The following is a 23292-nucleotide window of genomic DNA, read 5'->3' as shown; positions in this document are numbered from 1 at the left end:
TGCTCTCCTTTGCCTAAAAGGTAACGTAGAGCACATGGACTCCTAATTTAGCCACTGTGAATAAGTGGATGAGATGAATCTTGGCTTTCCCATAACAAGGCCTAAAATATCAGATTCTTTTCCTAGAAAATAGCCTCAGCCACTTTGTTAGTAAATGCTCACTTGTAATAGGATCCATTCACAAAACTCTGGAAACAATAATTAACTTCACTGTGCATCTGGAACTTCCTTAATTGTACAAATTCTTCTTAGGGAAAAAAAAGGATGAATAACATGAAGACAAAAAAACTCCACAAAAAGACACAAGTAAAAAACCCACGCTAACACACCCCTTGACTTTTTCCTGAAGACCTGTATATCAGCCCAGGAAGTAAAATCTGCACATTTCAGCTTTAGTAGCTATGATGTCGTGCTTACCCTAATTGTAATTTTATTAACTGAAATAATGAAAATGAAAATCTGTGTAACAACATCTCTTGTCTCTTCATAAAAATAAAATCTGTACTGTATCTTTGTATAGACTTGTCATCTTGTAAACACTCCAGCCAATGAGCAGCTACCTTAAGAGGTAATTACATTTGGGAGGACCATTGCTGTGGCTAACAGAGCACCTCAGACACCTCACCTCTAATTAGCAAAGGGCACAGTCCTCTAGATTGGGATTCAGTAGATCTGAATTTATCCTCACTCATAAGATACACATAATGATCCTAATCTCTTTTCTAAAGTGATCTGCAATCAAGCCACTTGTGAAAAGGGGCTACATAACATTGATAGTTTTATTAAACCTTATCTTACAGGAGACGACTAAAATTTGCAGAACTAGGCTACTGCAACATTAGTATTCTGCTTGGTACTTTTCAAAAAGAATACCAGATGCACGTAACATTACAAGTAGATACTGCTTACAGCGCTATCAAAACAAGAAGCAGAGGAAAAGAAAACTAGAAGAAACAGATGGTGAAAAAGTTTACTCCTTTCACACCATAATCCAATGTACTGTTTTGCACACATTCCATACATCCTTATGGAAAGTTGACTTCTCTTTGTTTGGTTTTGTAACAGCTCTACACAGTTTGCACCTGTGAAGGAAAAGTGTGTGTGTGCATTTGCGAAACCTCCCTTGCATGGGACCGGTGCAGGAGGGCTGACTGCATGCTTGCTCTCACCTCATATGTCTGATGTGAGAGAGGATGAGGAGGAGCTGAGCCAGTCGCCTGTGCTGCTGCTGCAGAGAAAGACCCGACTTAGCCATTAAGTGTATCAGAGTGTCTGTGATTTTGTCCAGAACACGGTGGATATAGTCTCTCTCTTCCAGAGATTTCAAGGTGCTGGAAAGAAAAGTGTACACACCTGGAGTAGGAAGGGGAAAGAAAACAAACAAACCACAGACAAAAATTACTTTGATGGAGTCAGACTTGCCCAAATTATGCCTCGTGGCTGACCTCTTCAGCTGTGTTAAACCACGGGAGCTGACTGTGTGCTAACCCTCCTGCTTGCCAGCCAGGTCACTGCTTTGAATGGCCCTGGAGCTTGGATTCAGTCCCTGTGGGCAAAGCAGGAGGAGGAAGGCGATGCCTCTTCCCTGCCTGGGTCCATCCAAGGTCTGGGCCAGGAGGTGGATGACACCCACAGCCAGCAGCTGGACCTACCTTCAGGCTGCACTCCTCTCTTCCTCAACTCCGAAACCTTGAGGAGATGCTGTTGCCCCTTGAGAGTTCTGCAATACTTGCTGACCAGCCCAGGCCTTTGGCAGTTTTTGCCGTTTTCTCTGCTGTTTAATGTTTGATTTGGGGTGATTTGCTAGTCAGTCTAGAACTGAATAATACGTTACCACAAATCATGTAAACAAAATCGGGGTTTGTTTACGCACACTCACCTCAAAAAACCCCTCCCAACCGAGCAAGAGCCTTGAAAGGTGTGCTGCTTCACCTGCAAACCCAACTCTCCTTTAAAATCCATGTCCAAAGCAACCTGTGTAAATTCAGCCATCTTACATTTCTTACTGCTGGAAGTGAGCAGCCTCAAGCTTTGGACCAGAAGGAACTTTCAAACCTCCCCTCTAACAAACAGCCCCTCTACATCTCCTATAATCACTGTAACTCAGGCATAAGAGCTTTTGCCAGTAGTAATTTTGGGGTGCATGAAACACATCAGCTTTCTAAATGGGAAATTCTAACCTATTCCGCATGGTTTTATCTTGAATTTGTTCTGGACGACAGCACACAGCCAACGTGAGTCAGGTCACAACAGCACTGTGCTGCCAAAAGGCAGCTGTTGCATTCGGCACCAGTTAATCTTCTGGTTTGAGCCAATAACTCCAAACAGGTCGTATTACTCTAATCCAGTCCTGAGGCAGCAAAAGCTTAAGATGGATGTACGGTAATACAATCAAAGTGGCTTGATCATGGTGTGTTCACTGCCCTGTGTCTATAACGTACTTGACAAATCCTGTGCTTTGGCCCTTCTGCATCAGCTCACAGACGCAAGAAGAAATTTGGATTTTGTCCTTGGAAAAAATTGGTTTCTAGAATTACTTTTCATTTTTCTTTTCTTTAAAGTGTCATATATAGCACAATATGCAATACAGTTAGTGATACGAAGAAAAAAGACACACACACACACTAACATGCACACATACACAGACATACTCTAGCTTGTTTGTACTGTTTGCAGCCTGGGGACTATACCATTGGATTTGTAACCTACAAGTAGGTTTTATGACTTTGGGTCTTCTGTACTAAAAAGAAATGCAAATTTGTGTTTGTGAATGTTTGTGAATGAGTGTCTCAGAGAGAGACTGCTTTTAAAAAAGCAAAAGAATAATTCAAACACAGCACAACTTCTGAAAACTGTCGGTCAGAGCCCTTAATTTTGGTAATGAATATTGCTTCAAATTTGATATAGATGTATAGTACAATGGCCTCTTTTCTGACTAAGCTTTTTATGATTATTATTATTTTACTGAAATGAATTCACCAAAGAGAAAATGCTTCTTGGGCTTTTCTCAGCTGAATGACTCTTAACTACCCTCACATATGCCTACTGACAATACCAGGACTTATAGCTTAGCAGGTACCTGTAAGGGCAAGATTCTTAAATATTACTGACAAATCACAGTCCATTAGAAGGAAACATTAGCCTCATAAACCCACAGTGCCTCCAGAGCAGCTTACTTCAGCCAGAGGATGCTGTTGTGCCCTTGTAGCAGTACCCCTTAGCTTCATAACTTTGAAACCAGAAAAAGAATACAAAAAAACTGTTGAGAGGAGTTGTTTCTCACCTAGGTCTAGTCCAGAAGCTATTAAAAAGTATAAATCAAAAAAGCACTCCCCCAAAATCGAAAGACTTCAGGCAATTTCCAGTCAATAACTGCCAAGAAAAATGACATTTGGTTTTCCTTTCTTGCCCCCCAGTGATTGCTCCTGACCCAGGCCAATGACCAGAAATTTCCCTAAAAGAAATGCCAGCTATCCATCACACACATACACACACAAGCGCAGCTTTGGAACAAGAGTGCAGAAAATTGTCTCAGCAAAATTAAATTTAACAGTCTCAAAGGTCCTTCCAAGCTCTGAAGCTGAAAGCAAGCCTAAATTGAATAGCTACCAGGTGGTTTTTCAGCTCTTTCTGTAGGTTGGTATTGTAAAACATAATAAGAGCAAGAATAGAGAAAGCACCACCCTGCTAACTAGTAAAGCCTACTGGTCTGTGCCCATAGCACAAAGCTATGCACAGAACAGGGGCCCTTGGGGACTGTAGTGCTACCGTGCCAGCCGTTGGCATATAGGGATATAATTTTATATATGTCACTACATATAGTGATATATTTTTGCATATTACTGTAGAGGAGAATGCCCTCTACGTCTTTTCTGTCACAATAAACCCCAGTTTAAAATATCTTTACATTTAGAGTTCAGGCTCACAAAACGATACCCAAGGCTCTTCTTCCTCTTCCACCGTGCCCCATTGCTCTGGATCTGTAGCAAGCCAGGCTGAGCTATAAGCAAATTCAGCTCTGTACCATGCACTCATGTAATCATCCAGCCCCCAAAATAAAGAAATAAATAAAAAGCACAATTTAACAGGAGCTGGAAAAATCAGGAGAAAAGAATAACAAACAGTCACATGGAATCTACAGGACGCATAAAATCAGCTACATCTTTCCATCTCTCTGTACTAACTAGCTAACTAATTAGGTAAATCAGCTGCTAAGGCAGACATGACCTACATCTTCATCTCCAAAATGAACGCCTGTTGCTTTGCTACATAGCACCACTCCTCTCTTCAGATACACTTAAAAGTAAAACATCTGGCACCATGTTGCCCTTTCATGTCTCTAATACTTATTTTCCAGTGTTAAGAAACAGCCCTTTATTATTGAGCTGAATGTGTTCTTCAGAAATACAATTTTGCTTTTAGTCAAAAGATTTAATGCTGCAGCTTTGGAGGGGCACCCTCTTGTATGTTATGTAGCTAGAGACAATGCCGTCCTTGTTACAGACATGCTGTCGCCTTGATATCTCACGAAAAATTTGGAAGTAGAGTAAACGTATATTTTGCTTTGTAAACAAAACCTTCTATCTTTTCCACACGCACTGAGTGAAACTAAAAAAAAAATCGCTTGCATTTTGCCCAAGACCACATGGAAAAGGAGTGTAAAGATATTAAACAGCCTTGAAAGATGTTGCAAAAAAAAAAAAGAGAAAATAAATGTTCAACAAAAGCAAGAAACTGCACTAACTCATGTGAAGAGACTAAAACAGATGTCCAAGGATTTAATAAAGACATGTTTGTGTACACTCAGTGAATTAAATCCACACAAAGCTTTAGAATGCAAATGCAGACTGCATTTAAATATGAAATGCAGCATAATTAGTCCAATTTGTTTAATTAGCCCACTTGTTTAAATCATTTTGAGATCAGCTAATTTAATCGTATACATATATAATACAAATAGCAAAAGGGCCAAAAACTCATTGTGTGTTTATCTGCTGTTTCTTTGTGTATATTTACATGTGCAAGCTCAGAAAAAAAATCAGGTTAAGGGAGGCTTGGAGGTCATCTAGTTCAACCTCCTGCTCAAATACTGGCAACTTCAGAGCTGGGACAAGCTGCCTAGACCTTTGTCCAGCTGAGTTTTGAGTATCTCTGAGGATGGAGACCCTACCGTCTTTCTGGCCAACCTGTACCACTGTTTAACCTCTTACTGGGAAGATTTTTTGTTCTGTTCATCTAGTCAGAATGCCCCTTGCTGTGGTTTGTCTCCATTGCAGCTTCTCCTTTCCTCTTGCACCTCGGAGAGGAGTCTGGCCCTGGCTTCTCCATAACCTGTTCATCAGCTATCTGAGGACTGCAGTTAGACCTTCCCTTAGCCTTCCCTTTTCCAGGAGGAACAAACCCAGCTCTCTCAGCCTCTTCTCATACATCATGTACTCCATGGGCTTCAGAGCACCTAATATTTCATGTGCGTCCAACACTTTGCCCAAGGAGGCTGGCTATATTCTGTGAAGAAAAGCATCTCCAGAAGACATTTTAGAGTATCTATGACAAACAACACTTACACAATTATTACACATACCCCAAATTATGCTACTTATTTCTGTAATGCAGTCTAGTTTCCTAACTGGGGCATGTAAAGGGTCTCACAGTCAGAAACTCATGTCTACATTCCCACCACCTAGCAGTTAACTCCTCAGACAGTTATAAAATTAGTTGGTTATAGGAATGCAAAACCTGAAATGTAAAATTAATTACCTTTATGCATAAAGGCAATTACAAGTACAGACATACATTCTGTGGCCATACATACATACACATTCAGTTTACAGTGTACTCAGATATACTGTAATAAGTACAATATCCAAGCCAGAGTAATAAATTACACTTTGCATAACAATGGTATGAATTGCATCCATTATGAACCTATAACAGCTCAACCCGAATGATCCCCTCTGATCTATCATTGTCAAGACTCTTGTAAAAATGCCAGACTTCTGAGCAGCTATAAACTTTAATTTAATGTAAAAACAAAATCCACACCTCAATTCAGATCACTCATTAGATCATCAGAACAACTCTGACCTTCTACCACACAGACCACCACTGATTTGAACCTGCTGAATATGAACCTTGAAGGAATGAAGATCTAATATCTCTTAGCCTCAGTCAGTGGTCCATCTCTCTGATTATTACTGATTTCACTGGCTTCTTTTTTTTCCCACAATTTTTCCTTAGGGAAAGCTTGAAACAAAAAATCCCTTTAACAAAGTAAGACATGCTTATGAAGGATAGCTGGTGGTGTCTGGCAGAGCTTTGTCTAAATAACAAATATAGTTTTCTGGATCAATATTAAACACAGTAGTGGCACAAAAACTCTCAGCAACATGACTTGAAGTCTTCATGTTCAAGACATGACCATTTAATGTGTTTTATTCAAACTTCCGATTTTATTTTTTTTTCTAATTCAATATTTCTATAAACCAATTACATATTGTAGATTTATTTAAGAGAATAACTACATTACAACATATTAGCTAAAAATCTGGAGAAGCATCACTTTTTGGGAAGAACTTTTATCTCTGGGAAATATTCTGTTATTATTATCAGGACAATAAAAGGAAAATATAATGTCAAACAGAAATTACAATTGTCATACCCTGGCATTCAAGATAAAAACAATAGCCTTTCATTCCTAATATGTCAGGTGCTTGCCTCAGATGTCACATTTTGGTAACTGGTGACAATCACAACAAATCCTGAGCCACATCAATATCTCACAGAACATAAATGAAATATTTTATATTTCATTGTATAAATATATAATTTTGCTTGATTTTTTTTTTTTTTTTTTTTTTGCATAGACCAGGTCCAAGTTTCCATAAAGGAAGAAGTGCCTGATCAATAAAGCAAAGTCTGCTGTGCTTAGAGTTAGCTTTTGGTGGGAATTATCTGAATTCGTATTTCATGTAACTTGGGCAAGTGATACGTTAGACCACCAGATAAAAAGGACATACAGCTCTCCACATGTGTTTTGTCTAGAGCTTGATACCATCTACGAGTTCAAACCCAACAGAAAAAGGGGAGAACAAGTGTGTAAATTCTCAAGGTTGGGAAACTCTGGCATCTTTAGTCGTTAGGTAACAACTTAGCGGAGATTGGGTCTAAAATGCTGACTTTGGTGCCTACATTATTATTTTAGACCTCTATCATTTCCATGAGAGCACCAGGGGCCTCATTTCTGCATTTAAAAATAAATTGTCCAGAGTTTTTTCTCATCTCAAACAGAAAAAGATCCCCTGGTGTGCAACAGAAATTTTCTGTCACATGCCTCAACTTGAATTTGCTTATTTCAATAATCTCATGCAGAATTCAAGTGAGCTAACTTTACATATTCATATCCATAGCTACACTTGTTATCTGGTCACTTATTTTTGAAGTGTATTTCAGAATGAGATTTACAGCCCAAAAATACTTATCGACTATAAAGGAAGTGTAAGGTGATGACATCAGTTTTAGACGCCTGTATTTTGATATAAACTAAACCGTGATAAACTCAGACACATTTTTGCCATTATTTGCCTTTATTTTGCCATCATCAAAAAAGGAAGGTGTAGATTTACAACTAAGCATTGCCTTTGGATGCCCTAAGCATGGCTCCAGCTACTTCAGTGTCTTGTAATCTGAGGTTTAAGACCTGCTAGCACCTAGTTCAAAACACTGCTCTGGTCGCCCTTCACATCAGCTGTACACAGTGAATCAACTACTTTACTGCATTAATTTGCTGAGGGCCACCTACACCACTGAACAGGTTTGCCTGCTTCCATCCCTGCTTGGTGGTTCTGCCTGCATCTATGTTGACAGCCCCCTTTCGATTGCTGCTGTCTCAAAATGAAAACATCATTAGCGACAACAAGCAGCATTAAGTCACGTGCAGAAGCAACCACAATTACCCGAGTGACAGCAAAGCACACCACTTACCAGAATTGAGCAGGATGATGGACTTAAGGCACACAAATTCCTCCCCTTGAAGGTTCATCATGCGAAACCGAGCAGCAGTAGCCAGCAGCATGTCAAAGATTTCCACCATGCCCTCTACACATTTCCCTTGATTCCTGTGTGAATACCATCAAGGGGGAGATATTCACAGCTTTAACCTGATGGCAGCATGAGCTTTTCATCCCCCTGGATCACTCCCCTCCAGTTTGATTTCATCGGTTCACTAGCTAGCACGTGACTTCCTACTTTATGCTCATTTGGTGTACGTGTGATTACAAAAGCACAGTTCTCAGTATCCCATATAAAATGAGTAAATAATTAAATACTATATTCCCCCCAAAATGTCAATTTCACAAACTCATCACCAAGGCATTACTGTGGTGGAACATACGAGATTGACTCAACCAAAGCTTTACATTGAGGAAAAGATTTGTTTAAAAGTACATTTTGACTGGGGGCTTTTTGTGTATTCTGTTTGTGTTACTTTCCTCTTCCTTTTTTCCCCTTTAACTGAAATAGTGCCAGTTCTTTGCATTTCTCCCTCCCTAACGTTTTGTACTTGTTTCTACCTGGCCTCGCAGTCTGTAGATTATGCTTCTCCCATTTTTCTTATATCAGCATAAAGTCTCCTTAAAGAATAAGCTTATTCATGAGCTCAAGAGAGACTTATGAGGCCAAAATCTTGTCTGTATGACTGAGTTTGATTAAAACTATCACTTCATTCCACAAAGCGGATAACTTTTTACATTACAGCATTAAACAAAGCTAAAATTTGGGAAATCTCAGTGTTCATTAGTAATGGCAATTAACCACCTCCCTCTGCTCACAATACTAGGTATTCTTACTCAGTAATTTTCATCTTGCACACCCAACCTGCAGCTCAAGGATTAATGCAGACTGTAATTATTTTTAATGAAAATTTAGTCTGCAGATTTTCTGGTTATGGAATTTTAGATAATTTACATTGCTACCTTTTACCAAAAACTACCTCCTTTACTTTTAATAGGACTTCCTGAGTGAAATTTTAACATGTAAGACTTGAGTGATCAGATCTGCTGTTTAAAAATATACTCATTTTTAGATATGGCTTTTATGAACAAAATTTTGAAGATCATTGCCCCAGGAAAATACAAAAGAATTTTCAAATGATCAGACGTAACTTGTAAAGTGAACACAGATTGAGCTTCTCCTAATCTCATTGTGACAAAAACAATGCTGACTACCAGTACAGACACCTCTGCCTCAGTCCTGATGCAGCCATGCTGTTGAGACCCTGTAGCTAATGTCCAAACCCACACCAGACCCTCTGACAAAACAGTCATCTTCCTTTTTGACTACAGCTTGAGCAAACTCTTTGCAGTTCTCAATCGTGTCTAAACCTAAAACTGAGTCAAAGAAGGAGAGGGTGTGTCTGTGAACATTTGTACACTGATCTCCTTTCAAGTTCAAATCCCTATTCAGTTAAATTTGGGGCTTGAATTTAAATCTACATCCCCTTTTTCCCAGCCCAGTGCCTACGAGCCAGTGACTATAGCATATGAAAGAAGCTATTTCATCTGCTTTCAGAGATATTTAAACAAAGCAGAACAATATCAAGAAAACAAAGTGAGAGACACTCCCTTAAAACAGCCAGCAGGGTCTTGGTTAAAATACAGTAATATTTGAAAACGTGGGGTCCTAAGCAAGCTTTCCAGTCACTTTTACAACAGCACACATTCTCTGACATTTCTGTGAGAAAGAGATGATCCAGCCTTAGGAATGGAAACAGTGGAAAGATATGTTTAATAAGGAGGATGGGTTGCTCCATCTCACCTCAGGTCCCTATGGGCTACCAGGCAGCTGCATGCTGAGCACTCCTGACAAGTGCCTAATTCTCCCCGTGCATTTCACTAGCACTTAACTCAGAACTTGATTTCCATTGCATGGCGGGCACCCGGTCACAAGCTGCAACTTTGGCAATGCAACTTTTATGGCTTTTTCTGGATCTTAAAAATTTCGCTGAAGAAATGGTGGTTTAAACTATAGCAGCTTTTCAGGCATGACCAGCACCATTGATAATTTCACATATTAGGTTCCCACAGACGGTAGTAACAAGTGCAATGTAAAAGGTCATGGGTAAAAGTCTAAGTCTTAAGATTAGCAGGCAGGCAGACTCAATGGTATGTTCCACATAAAGTGTGTGATGACTTTTGCACCCTCATTTACAATGCCCTGACCGATGAGCTGAACTAAAGGACTGATCTCAGCTGGTATATCCGAACATGGCTTTCCTGAAATTCATAGTTCTGTCTCTTTTGCCTGAAGGCTGAATCTGAACTCAGACGGGGAGTTTTCAATGATTTGATGACCAATCAGTTACACTGTTCAGTGCTGGATGCAGAGAGCTCTTCAGCAACAACCACCTTACTGCCCTGATGAATCCTGCTTAGGCAAAACAATGCTGAAAAACTGAACTGGTTGGATCCAAGTATATTCCTCCTCTGTTTGGACATCAATGAAATAAACGAAGGCAAAGTAGTATTTAGTAGCACCACTGTCAAATAAAAACCAAACAAAAATCAGACATTCAAAACAAGGCATGAGAATATGAACTATTACTATTACCTCAAAATCTGTTCAGTGTGCTAAAATTTAAATCCTATGGAAGTAAAACAAACATGAATTTTTACAGTGGGACAAGTTCCACTGCTTCTGATACAATACTTTTGCCTATAACTAGAGAAAGATTAAGTTTGTATATATAGACTTAAGCACAGTTTCAGAGGACTAAAAGCTTTTAACAGTTTTGCATTAGCTTAAATAGTACCCCAATAAAGTTTAGCTTAAGTATTTATAATTTCAGGATTACACAGAAAGAAAAAGTTTCAGTGGATCATATCGCAAATGACATGTATTTAAAAAAACCCCACATCTTCATGTCTAGCTAAGACATTTACTTGCTTCCTAAAACACATCAAACTGCTGCCAGCCAGTATTCAAAACAATTCAAAATATTACACAGTCTGAACAAATTGCAAAATTTACACAGCCGAGACCACAATTTAAAAAGAAATAGTAAGTTATTTGTAAAATGAGAAGTTTTAAAATGCCTTGTGGAGACTCATAAGATGGAAAAGATGTTTTGGTAGCAAGTAAGAATAATCCTCAGGTGGTAGTTTTTACAAAAATAGTTCAATGGACTGTAGCTTACAAGATCAATATTCCAATCAAGATCCTCTTGCTGACAAGTACAACCTCTGGACAAAAATCTCTAGTCCTGCAATACATACATAGTCCATGTGCCTAAATCTCCATGTGCGTCTATTTCCCACCAACTGAACTCGTATGGTAGATGATAAATAAAAATGATGTAAATTAATTAAGAGATTCTAGATACTTTCTAATCTCATTTGCTTTCCTACCTGCTGATGTGAAATACTAGGCTACTCCATAAGAAAAAGAAGGGTATCTCTTTAGGCAGAGTTAAGTACTTCAGATGAAGTTAGAAAGCTAGCTCTAGGTATTCATGTGTGCAAGAAACAATTTAAAAATTTCTGCTGTGTTTTCAGAGTTAGGCAGCAGATCCATCTCCACTGAAATCAGTGGGAACTGCGGAGCTTAGTATCTTTGAACTGCAGGCTTCTAATCAAATCTTGTTATTATCTAGGCTACAATACTGATTTTCTTTGTTAACCAACAAAAACTATCTGCAATAGGAATCTCCAGTTCTCCTGAATTGCCTTCTAACTTTCTAACGTAAGCTGATAGTATTATCACATCTTCACAGCTATATGCCCAGTTGATAGGAGGGCCTATCTAGGAAGGCCTAGATAACTTTCCTGGAGGACAAATTAAGCAATAGATTTGAAAATTGTCCTTATCTCACCATCATGCTGTTGTCTCTGTGTACTCTCAGCTTACTGAAAACAAAACAATAAAAGCTTGTTTACTGCAAAGCATCAGAGTATATTGTCAGAAGAATACTTAATGCTTAGTTATTTGGAAATGTTTAGGAAAGTTAAAGCATGCAACTTAAAGGTCTTAAGTTACTGCATAAAAGTACTATGTGCATTAACTTCACTAAGTCTACAGAATCACAACATCATCCAGACTGGAAGGCAACTCAGGATATGTTTAGTCCAACCTCCCACTCAAAGCTGCGTCAGCTCACTCAAGGCTTTATGCAAGTCTGGTCTTGAAAACCTCCAAGGATGGAGACTGCACAACCTCTCTCAGCTTAATTATTTTCATCATCATGTTTTCTTCTCCTCTATATCCAGTCAGAACCTCCTCTGCTACAATTTATGACTCTTGTTCTCAGTCTCCCATTGGGCATCTTAATAAAGAGCCTTGATAATCTCCTTGCAGAATTTAGGTTAGGCATGCTCAAAAGCCATCTCTTCTCCAGGCTGAACAAATCCACTTCTCTCAGCCACAAGGCATGTGCTCCCACCTTGGTGGCTCTCCATTAGGTTTACTGAGGTTTATTAATATCTTCCCTGTAATGAGGGGCACAAAGCTGGACGTGGTGTTCCAGGTATGGTCTAATGAGTACCAGATAAAAGTGGAATAATCACTTCCCTTGCTCTGCTGCCTATACTACCACTGATACAGCCCCAGATACTGTTGACCTTCATTGCTGCCATGTTGCAGTACTGGCACACGCACAGATTGCTGTTCACTGTCACCCCAGGTCCTTTCCAGCAGAGCTGTTCCCCAGCTAGTTAGGCCCCAGCTTGAACAGTAGCAGTGGCTTAAGTCCATCACAGGTGCAGGACTTTGCATTTCTCCTGGCTGAATTTCATGAGGTTCCTGTCAGCCCATTCCTCCAGCCTGTCTAGTTCCATCTGTATGGCAGCTCTGCCCTCGAACATATCAACTGCACCCCCTACTCTGGTGTCACCTGCAGATTTGAAGACAGTGTGCTCCATCTCCTCCTCCAGGTCATGGACAAAAACATTTAACAGGACATGTCCTAGGATAGACCCCTGAGGAACTCCAACTGTAACTAGTATCAATGTAGAGTGTGAATCATTAACAAGAGACCTAGTCATTTTATCATAGAAGGCAATTAGGTTGGTCAAGCACAATATACCCTAAATCTATGCTAATTCACACTCACCATCTTCTCCTTCCTGTTCGCATAAACAACTTCCAAGAGAACTCACTCTATGATTTTCCTCATGATAGAAGTGATGCTGACTGACCAACCTGTAGTTCCCAGCCTGTCTCTTTCTTCTTTTGGAGGTGGGTGCAACATACGCCTTTCGCCAGTAATTGAGGACCTCTCCTGGTCTCCACAGCCTTTTAAAGATGATAGAGAACAGCCTTGCAATGACATCATCCAACACTCTTGGATGCAGCCCATCCCATGGACTTGTATGTGACAAGTGATTCATGACTCAGTCCTCTTTTACTAACTCAGTCCTCTGCTCCTTGAACGCTGTACGTAGGAATAAGAACCTAGATTTTATTTAAGCCTTGGGAAAACCCTAGATATCAGGAGTGTCTTTTACAGAAACACAGGAACAAACGACAGAGAAGTAAACATTACCAGTGAAGAGTGTTTAGGTGAGGGGAACAGGGACTTGGGATGTTTTCATCAAACTTTCCATTCAAAAGGAAAAGCCCAATTAGGCACAGATGCACCCATCAAAGCAAAGCCTGACTGTGTATTTGTTGTCTCTCTGGCTTCTTTGATCACAGTACTTCATTTGATGACAAGGTAGTGGCAAGAACAGATGGGATCCACCAGACTAGGAGAGGGAAGGTCATCTTCACAAATGGACTTAATAAATTGGTGAGGAAGCCTCTAAACAAGGCTTGTCTTGTGTTCCTAAGCCTAAAGGTAGGTCAGGAAACAGGGGAGGCAGGATTGAGAGAAAGCTGCAGGGACAACTTTCATATCCCCATTTATAAGGGAGGGTATTCACAGACTTAACTCTAATGCCTGTGCTCTTACACAGAAGGAGAACTGGAAGTCTATACACAGTCAGCCAGCTGTGATGAGACTGAAAACACAGAGGCTTGGTAGGATACTGTACAGATCAGATCAGATAGCACATATGATTGGAGAATGGTCATGGATGGGTACAGCTTGATTAGAAAGGACAAGTAAGGAAGAAAAGGATAAGAACTTGAGCTCTACATAAAGGGAGACCTTGATTGCACAGACCATAAGAAACCAGAACCACATATGTCAGGAAACTCTGTGTATAGGTCAGAGGAGAAATTAACACTGATGACTGGGGGTGGGGTGGGGTGGGGATTGTTACAAACTGTCTGACCAAGAGTATAAAGTGGATAAATGTTTCTCTAAATAACACATTGAAGTCTCCCAATCACTGGTCTACAGTCTTGTGGAGGATTTTCTATATGGATAGACTACAATCGTTGGCTGGAAGGTCAACATAGCATTGTGCAAGTAATCCAGGGAGTTTCTGGACTTTGTTGATGATAGCTTCCCAATACAAACAGCACAGCGGCCAACCAAGGGCAATGCTGTATTGACCTGCTCCTTACAAACAATAAGAAATTGTTCATGAATGTGGCCACAGGTAGGAAATTTGGCTGCAGCAACCATGAGATGTGATTGAGCTCAGGATCCAGAGGTAGGCTGGGAATGCAAACAAGGGAACTATGACTCTGGGTTTCAGAAGAACAGACTGCAGTTTATTTAGGGAATTACTAGGCAGATTATTCTTGGTGACATGGTAGGGAAAAGTGTCAAGGGAACTAGACAACATTTTAAGGAAAACTTATTGAGAGCTCAGGAACAAGCCTATCCCACTGTAGAGGAAGACCAAGTATTTCAACAGAAGATCCACTTGGCTATGCAAGGAGCCCCTTAATGAACTAAGAGGCAAGGTTGATATAATAAATAGAAATAAAAGCAGGCAGCAAAGGAAGAGTGCCAAAGCACTGTTTGAGCATTTACACCTGAAACTAGTGAGGGACACAGAGGGTGCCAAGAAGGGATTTTACAAGTATAGCAGCAACAAATGGAATTTCAGTGAGAACAAAGATTTGACAAATGGGGGAGAAAACCTGGTGACTGACTAAATGTAATAGACTGAAACACTCAACAGCTTTTCTTTTTTGTGTGTGTTATATTTCACTAGTAAAGCCGACAGAAGCATACTGACAGGTTAGGGAATTACTTGGAGAATTAGTAATTACTCTGGAGAGTAATTCCAATCTTTGTAGCCAATGGGGTTCACTGCAACGTGCTGAAGTAGTTGGTCAATGTATTCATTAGGCTACTATCTATCACTTAGATAGGCTGGATCACCAGACCCCAAGTGTAGCAGTAATGGCTCAATGCCTGGTTTGTGGTAGGTAGTAAGTACTCCAGAGGTTGACTCTGAAGCCAATGCTGTTTAATATATTTATCAATAATCTGGATGGTGATAAAAGGTTCATCTTCAAATTTGTGGATGATACTAAGCTGGGGCTGGGGGGAGGTTGATACACTACATAGAACCACCTCAGTGCTAGAGGGACCCTGGAGGAGTGAACCAACAGAAACCTCACAAAATTCAACAAGAAGTACAAAATTCTGCACCCAGGGCCAAATAAACCTGTGCATCAGTACAGGTTGGAAAAACACTGGGTTGAGCAGCAGCCCTCCTGGAAAATGAAACCAAAAAAAAAATACAAGCCAAAAGCATTCTCGCTTTGTGGATAAGGCAAATTGCATGCAAATTATGTTGTTCTGGCCACATTCTTCCTAACAAGAGAAATTATTTTCCCCCCACCTCTACTTGGTCCTGCTGAAGCTGTGCTTGTGTCCAGTTTCAGGCCTCTCAGCTCAAAAAGGATGTTGGATGCCTCCTCCTGCTGTGGAGATGCTCAGAGGCAAGCAGCATGTGGCCTACAAGGAAGGGTTGAGTGACTGGGTCTGTTCAGTCTGGTGAGAAGGAAGCAAAGTATGTAGGGGAGGGGACAGACAAAACTGCAGTCTACAACTGCGTGAAGGGACATTACAAACAGGGTAAAACCAAGGTCTTCTCAGCAGTGAATGGTAAATCAAAAGGGAACTGCTGTAAACTACAGCTTGGAAGTTTCGGGCTGGATTGTCGGAAGGTGGCGCAACCCTGAAACGGGTACTGAGAAAGGCTGTGGTCTCCATCCTTAGAGACTTTCAAGAAAGCTAGACAAAGTCATAGCTGGCCTAAGCTGGTGTTGGCAATGGTCTTGCTTCAAGAAGCAGGTTGGACAAAATGATCTCCAACCAAAATTTTTGTTTCTAAAGTAAATTCTTGGAGAAGTTCCTGAAAGAGTTTAGTTTCAGAGGGTACAATTAGATGCAAGGATTTATTACTGGTGTGGAGCTTTTTAAGCAAGAATCCAAACATGCAGTCAGCACCTGAGTGAAGAATAAAAGCAATCCTTAAATCATACAAATAAGGTTTGATGTACTAATGCAGCAGTAAAAAAATTCCATCACCGTATTACAGCCCTTTGGCTTCAGTTTATGCATAAATCTGGCACAGAACATAAAATAGAGAAGCAAAAATAAAATTTGAAAGTTAACCTAAGTTTCTCATAGTTCAAAATCTCTTCATCGGTTTAAGCTTGGATTGTATTTTGGGGAAAGGTTTGGAAGGAGTACAATCTTTTCTATTCATTATAGTATATTCATTCTCAATGCATATCTTCTCAGCATTTTATCTTCCTTACATCTCATTCTCATACTTCCATTATATTTAGTTAGGATTTATTTCTAATTCATTAGCTTATTCAGTCATGGCATAGGCAAGGAAGAATGCCTATCCATCCAGAGGCAAGGACACAAATTCAGAGTGAGGAAACCTAAAGTGAGAGCACGTATATTTTTCAGAAAGTTACCTTGAAGTATTAATTTTGCTTCCTTTTTTTTGCTTCTTTTTGGGGGCTGGGGGGTAGTTCACTAAAATCTTTTTCAATTGATTTACAACACTGTTGCAGTAATTGTTGTTTAAACAAATCGAATATTTTTGGCTACTTACTCAAAAATATGTGCCATTAGTGTCAATGCATGAATCACAGTCTGAGAATCACTCACAGCTGGGCAATTGGAGAAGTACTGGACTGGAATTAGCATAATTCAACATGGAATCAGGTTTTTTCCCTTCAAGAGTTTCTTGAAACAGACATTTGCCAAATAAGAAATAAAACTGAAATATCAGTTCCAAACATAATTTTGAGGGAGGAAAAGAGGCAGGAGCAGAAGGGACCTCTAAGAGCAAGGTGCTCTTTTCCTCCGCTGAGCTGGGTGGTTATGTTTATACCTTTTCACATAACCTGCCCTTTGAGTTACTCTGTTGGCATCATCACTTCCCCAAAACAGGTTGAAAAAAATGGTTGCCCATGCACAGCAGCAGTTTCCACGCAGCACAGCTCGCTCTCTTCTATGGCAACAAAGCAAAAATTAGGATTGAGAGTGAGGCTCAAATAGGAAATTCCTACCTCTTCCAGTACTGACAAAACTACCAGTCCACCATCCTCTGAGGTTTGCTAATCTTTTCTGATGTCTCTTTTGGTTGCTCCTTGAGCTAGCTCTGAAACAAAAGTGGTAGCTAATTCACACACCAAATGAGAGATGTTAAAATAAAGCCAAATAAGAGAGGAAATTCAGGAAGACTGGGGATAGGTAAAAGACAGAGCAGAACCATTATATCCTGTGCTATTTCTGAAGCACTAAATAATTGTCAAACTCTTTAACATTTTTTTATGTTCTATCCATTAGAATATTATTGCAGGCTTTATGCATAGGTGGTGCCTGTCTTCAAGACAAGAGATGATTTTTATATACATTAATGTGTTGTATATACATTAGTTCTATTAACAGACATTGATAAACACTTTCTACTCCTATTTAAAGTGATGCACTAGAACAGCTTAAGGAAGCAGAGTGTCAGGAAAGCTCCATCTCCAAGGTTTTAAGACCAAATCAAGACCATCCATTGGTATGTCTTAAAGGCTTCCAGGAAGGCATTGGAGGGCTACTTTAACTGAGGATTTCCCCTTTTCTACAATGCTATGCTTTATCAATAATTAAAAGATGAGGAAATGGTTATTAACAGTGAAATTTTACTTCAGACCATCCTGCATTTAACCAGTAACTGTGGAGATTGTGGAAAAGGTTAGAGGAAAAGTAAGCAGAAAAAAAATAAAATCTGACAAAAAATTAGCCACCTTAGCTCTAGAACAAACCAGCAATCTCCAAAGAACAGGAAGCAAAGAGAAAAGCAGAGACTATTACAAGTGAACTAAACCAGAGTATCAAATGCAAGGCCTGCTGATGAAGAGAAATGCCTAGCTTATTTATTGTTCTGTGTCAGTACTTATAAGGTTAAATAGCATTTTGCTTTAAAAAATGGGTGATTTGATCACAATAGTTAGACTTGTACGGTCACACGAATCAGTAAGCAGTAGGTGGGCGTGAAGGTGAGAGCTTCAGAAACAGAGAAAATAAAGATACAAGGCTTGTTCTCTAGTGGTTCTGTTGTGTTGTTTTCTGTGTGCTTTTTTAAAAAAAAAATGACTTGTTCGTGAGCCTTAATTACTAAGGATGGTAGCAAAGTAATTCAGAGGTAGCAACATCTTTTACTCATCCCATTTCTCCCTGAACACTGGCTTTCAAACGACACACCCTGAAGAACTTTATAGACTACAGTCGATGGGTGGTATTACATCTTGCTGTTCCTGGAGTGTACTATAAAGAGCCCTTTGTTTCTTTATTGATATAAGCATGTTAGACCAGAGGTTTGGATCAATTGCTGGCTAAAATGCGTTCAAAAGTTTTAAAGTAAGTTCAAGATTTAAAAGTCATCTTTGTCAAATATTTGCAATAAATATGGAGTAGGACATATATAAATTAAAAAAGAAAACAAACTCCAAAACAAAACAAAACCCCAAAAATCTAGTTTAAAGTGGTTTTCAGCTACAGTTACTCACAGAATACCAGAACTGCTGAAGTTGGGCAGGCTGTCTGGAGATCATCTAGTTCAATGCCCCTGCTCAGAGCAGGGCCACCTACAGCAGCTTGCTCAGGACCATATCTTGTTGTGTTTTCAGTATCTCCAAGGATTGAGACTCCACAACCTCTTGTCCTGTGACTGAGAAGAATCTTGCTCTGTCTTCTTTACTTTCCCCCACCATCAGATATTTAAACACACTGATCAGATCTGGGTCTTCTCAGCCTCTCCTCGTATGCGAGATGCTCCAGACCATCAGTCATCCTTAAGGCCCTTTGCTGGACGCACTCCAGTACGGACATTTCTATCTTGTACTGGGGACCTCAGAACTGGACACAGCACTCCAGATTTGCTTCAGCATGGCTGAGCAGTGAGGAAGGATCACCTACCTCTAGCTGCCAGTAATGCTTTTCCTAATGCAGCCCAGGAGGCTATTGGCTTTCTTTGCCATGAGGGAGCATTGGTGGCACAGAGAGCACCCAGTTGCACTGATTTCCCAGAAAATGTATGTAGCTCTCCCCTTCATGCTGTCCTGTAGGCACTTCTGTATTTGTGTGCATACACACGCTTGGGGGGGGAGGGGGGGGGCTCCTACTGCTACGTTGTGTTGATTACAACATCTCTCTTATCTGCATCCCACTGAACTCTTTTCTTGCCAGCCCAGTCTACCACCTTCCTCACTTGATTGTGGGTCATTATCTTCCTTCCCTGTCATTCCTGGTTTAAAGCTCCCTCACTAGGTTAGCCAGCCTGTGGAAATTATGCTTTCGCCCCACTTGATGAGGCTGATCCCATCTCTTCCTAGCCATCCTCAATCCTCAGAGCAGGTTCCATGATCATAAAAGTTGAATCCCTGTTGTTGACACCAGCTATGCAACCAGTTGGTGACCTGCAGGATCTGTCCACTCTTCTTCAAGCCCTTTCTCCTCAGCCGCCCCAGTGGATTGACCACCTGGGCTCCCATGCCCTTGATCACTCTGCCCTTACAGCCATGTAGTCATGACTAAGTGTCTCTCCTGACTAGATCAACAAAGGATCACCTACCTAGGCAGATAAAGTAAGAGTACACTATACATTTCAGCAGTGGTGAATCAGGTCTGAAACATACAGACAATTGACTACTAGGTACCTTTCTAATTATTTTTTTTCTTGGTAACATATGATGTGAAATGGATCCATAAATATGTCAGATAGGGAAAAAGCTCTAAAATGTTGCTATAAAAATTCTAAGAACACTGATTATTTTTTGTTGCATTTGAGATTTAGATTAGAAAATTATTATGAAGGCTCTCCATTTGGGAATAATAAAGTTACAATAATTGGCTGAAAAAGTTATTCTTGTTGACAGGAAGGCCTTTTGCAGTTTAATTTACATTCAGTATGAAACACCTTAAAGCCAAAAATAATTCAAAATTCTCTTCATATCAGAAATGCAAAGAAAGTTTAATTTTTGAAAGATCAGCATCACAATTCAACATGACCTAGAACTGGGCCCAAGTTCCAAGGTCAGAGTGACTAGATGAACAAGCAGTCTTAGAATTTGTGTAGGGGCATTCTTGAATCCAGAAATTATTTCATTCTCTCTGAAAACTTCTGTTCTGTGCCTACAAACCCACCCAGGGAACCTCTTTTTCTAACAGCTGAAAATTGGAAAGATCATAATGAGAGGGGTTTTTCTTTCTTTTTTTTTTTTTTTAGAGTTCATCACTTTAAGCATTATCCAGCACCTCACCAAACTCTGGAAGGGTCCTCCTGATTTACGTTTAGGTTGTTTGAATTACAAAATCAGGTAGTCTTTGAATTTTGCTCCAAGGCACGGTGAAGACTGATTTACAATAAAGAGAAATTATTCATTTGGCATTGTTTTAAGATATATAATTCTGTTTCTTGTAATATTTTTTTCATTCTCTGGGACCTACAGTATAATAATACATCTCAATATCCAACAGTAAAGTGAAAGATGAAAGAGAAATTTAATTATTTCAAGAGATTCCGTAACTCTTTACAAGTTGATCCATTCAGCTCTATCAGGTAAGTAGCCTGATGACAGGATAATTGTGTAAGTAAGTTGGGTTTCCAGCACAGAATCTATTGCTATTAGGGATGGGAAGAAAATGAGATGTACAATTGTTTTTCAAATTTATTTTGAAGTGCAAATTTGGATATACTTGTTGCCTATGGGCTTTTTCCCTTTGAAATAAGTAAGAGCAGCAGGTCATTGGAGCATTCTGAATCAAGCATCTGTGAACACTTTGCTTCCATTTCTCTAAGTCGTCAATGGTAATTAATGCATCCACAGCTACACAGTGCCAAAAAAGAATGTCGTGCATTTACTCAAGTGACAGAGAATTGTGATGTCTTCAGACATTTGGAACATTTTACAAGGTGAGGGACTAGCAAAACATATTCAGATTTCATCCTGATGCTCTTCTATTGTATCTAATCTTCTGTTTATCAAAACGTTGGAAAGCACTATCTGCACAGAAAACCTAAAGATTCTTTTCAGATGTGGTGAGAAACTTTCAGACCAAAGCCATGAAAACAGTAAATTATTCAGCTGAATAATTACAGCGAATACTGTAAGTCTTTATGCTATTCATGCTAGCTGCAGTTTAAAGAGATCCATGGCCTCCTGCCATTGCTCAATATGAAAGTCAGTAAAGGGAAAATTCTTCAATTTCTTCTGAAAAAATGAAAAAGCTCTATCAAGCAGTGGAAGAGGAAGTGAACAGGAGTTTCCAAATAAACAAAAAAAATTAAGAGCAGACTAGATTTCTCCATAGAAAGAAGGAAATAACCTGGTAGAAACATGGAAATACTGACTAAATTTAACTGAAATTTTATAAGTCCCTAGACTGATTTTTTGCTGCTAGACATTTCTTGCAATTACGATAAAAAATAACATTAGAAGATAACATGACAACAGCCATACTGGCTCATATCAAAGGTATACTTAGCTCTGGGCTAAACCTATGGGCATTTACATCTTCTGATTTCAAGTGATTACCTCTAGTGCTAGATCAGAAGAGAAATTAACTTGTGGATTGCCATGCATCTTCCCAATGTGCTCATGACTTTATGCAATTCCTGCCATCTCTGTTTTGTTTCCCTTCTTCTATTGGGCATCACAGGCAGAGAAGTCAGTCTGTTTGTTTAGTTATTCTTTGTACCAAAGCTCATCTCCCTCTTTGATTGCCTGTGTAAGCCCTCTGAGTACCTTTCCTGTTTTTTCAATATTCCTGTTAAGATAAGGAAAATCAGAAAGGCAAGGTTTTCCAGATGTAGCACAGATTTAAATAGTGAAATAACAATGATCTGTACTATTTCTTTTTCCTGTTGTAATGATTCTTTGGGGAAAGCTGAAGTCTATTTACTTTTTGACTGCTGGCGAGCAAAGAACTGTTGGTTCCGCAGAACTGAATGCTGTAAACAGTGAGATGGTAAGATCAACTCAGGATGCAATTTATGAAGATTAGGATTATTTTTCTCCTATATGCAACAGTTCACATTTGTCTGCATCAAATTTGGATCTTGTTTAATACTTTTTGGAAATCAAACAAGATCTCCCTCATCCACTTGCTTTTTAATTTCTTCAAAGAACACCAATGTATTCATGGCACATGGTTTCCCCTTACAAAATGCACGATGACTCTTTACCACTATGGCATGTTTATTCACACCTCAACCTCAGTTTCTTTACAATGGTCACCAGGCTTAGTGGGCAGAAGTTTCACCCACCTTTTTAAAACGCAGCAGTAGGTTTCCCATTTTGCTGATACTGAGGATGTTTCAGGTGAGAAGTCATCCACCTTAGCAAATCAGCTATTTCTACCATGAGTTTCTTTACAATTATGTTTCAAACATTTGAGTGACCTCTGGTCTGCCTGATATCTGAATATAACAAATCCTTTAAAACATAATAAAATATGACTTCCCTCATTCCTGAAGACATGTTACATTTTCTTCAAAATTATAAACAGCCTATCATAAGGCCTGACAAATTTCAGCCCTGGTCTAATGACATTTTTAAAGTCTGGTTTCTTGGGAACCCTCCAGACAGAAAACATCTGGTTTGTCCCATTAGAGACCTAAGCCTTTACTTCTAGATTTGCCTTATACAGGATACTAATTTTCAGAAACAGAATATAAAAGATTTGCATTTATCTTGGGCTTGCTTTGATTGTATCAGGTAGTGTACATTAATTGCAAGCACTGTGAGTGTGCCATTGTATTTCCTGATTGGGCCTATTTTTCTAATCTATAATTATTTTCATTTGATCTTTTTTAATAGCATCAGTTGTACACTGTAAAAATGTACCAGTTATATGTAATGGGCAGACTGCTAAAAGTCCTG

General features: G+C 39.5%; 1 protein-coding gene across 1 annotated transcript in view; it reads right to left on the bottom strand.

Annotated features, from left to right (window-relative positions):
• Positions 1 to 23292, bottom strand: part of ESR1 (estrogen receptor 1) — a 155107-nt gene that overhangs the window by 5550 nt on the left and 126265 nt on the right. The window contains 2 exon segments of the mRNA XM_009917072.2: positions 1170 to 1353; positions 7981 to 8114. Coding sequence (XP_009915374.2) covers positions 1170 to 1353; positions 7981 to 8114 — 318 coding nt within the window.

The sequence above is a fragment of the Haliaeetus albicilla genome, chromosome 7, assembly GCF_947461875.1.
Source record: "Haliaeetus albicilla chromosome 7, bHalAlb1.1, whole genome shotgun sequence".
NCBI classification, from domain to species: Eukaryota; Metazoa; Chordata; class Aves; order Accipitriformes; family Accipitridae; genus Haliaeetus; species Haliaeetus albicilla.
The sequence above is the reverse complement of the archived record's forward strand: the minus strand, read 5'-3'. Positions and strand labels throughout refer to the sequence as shown.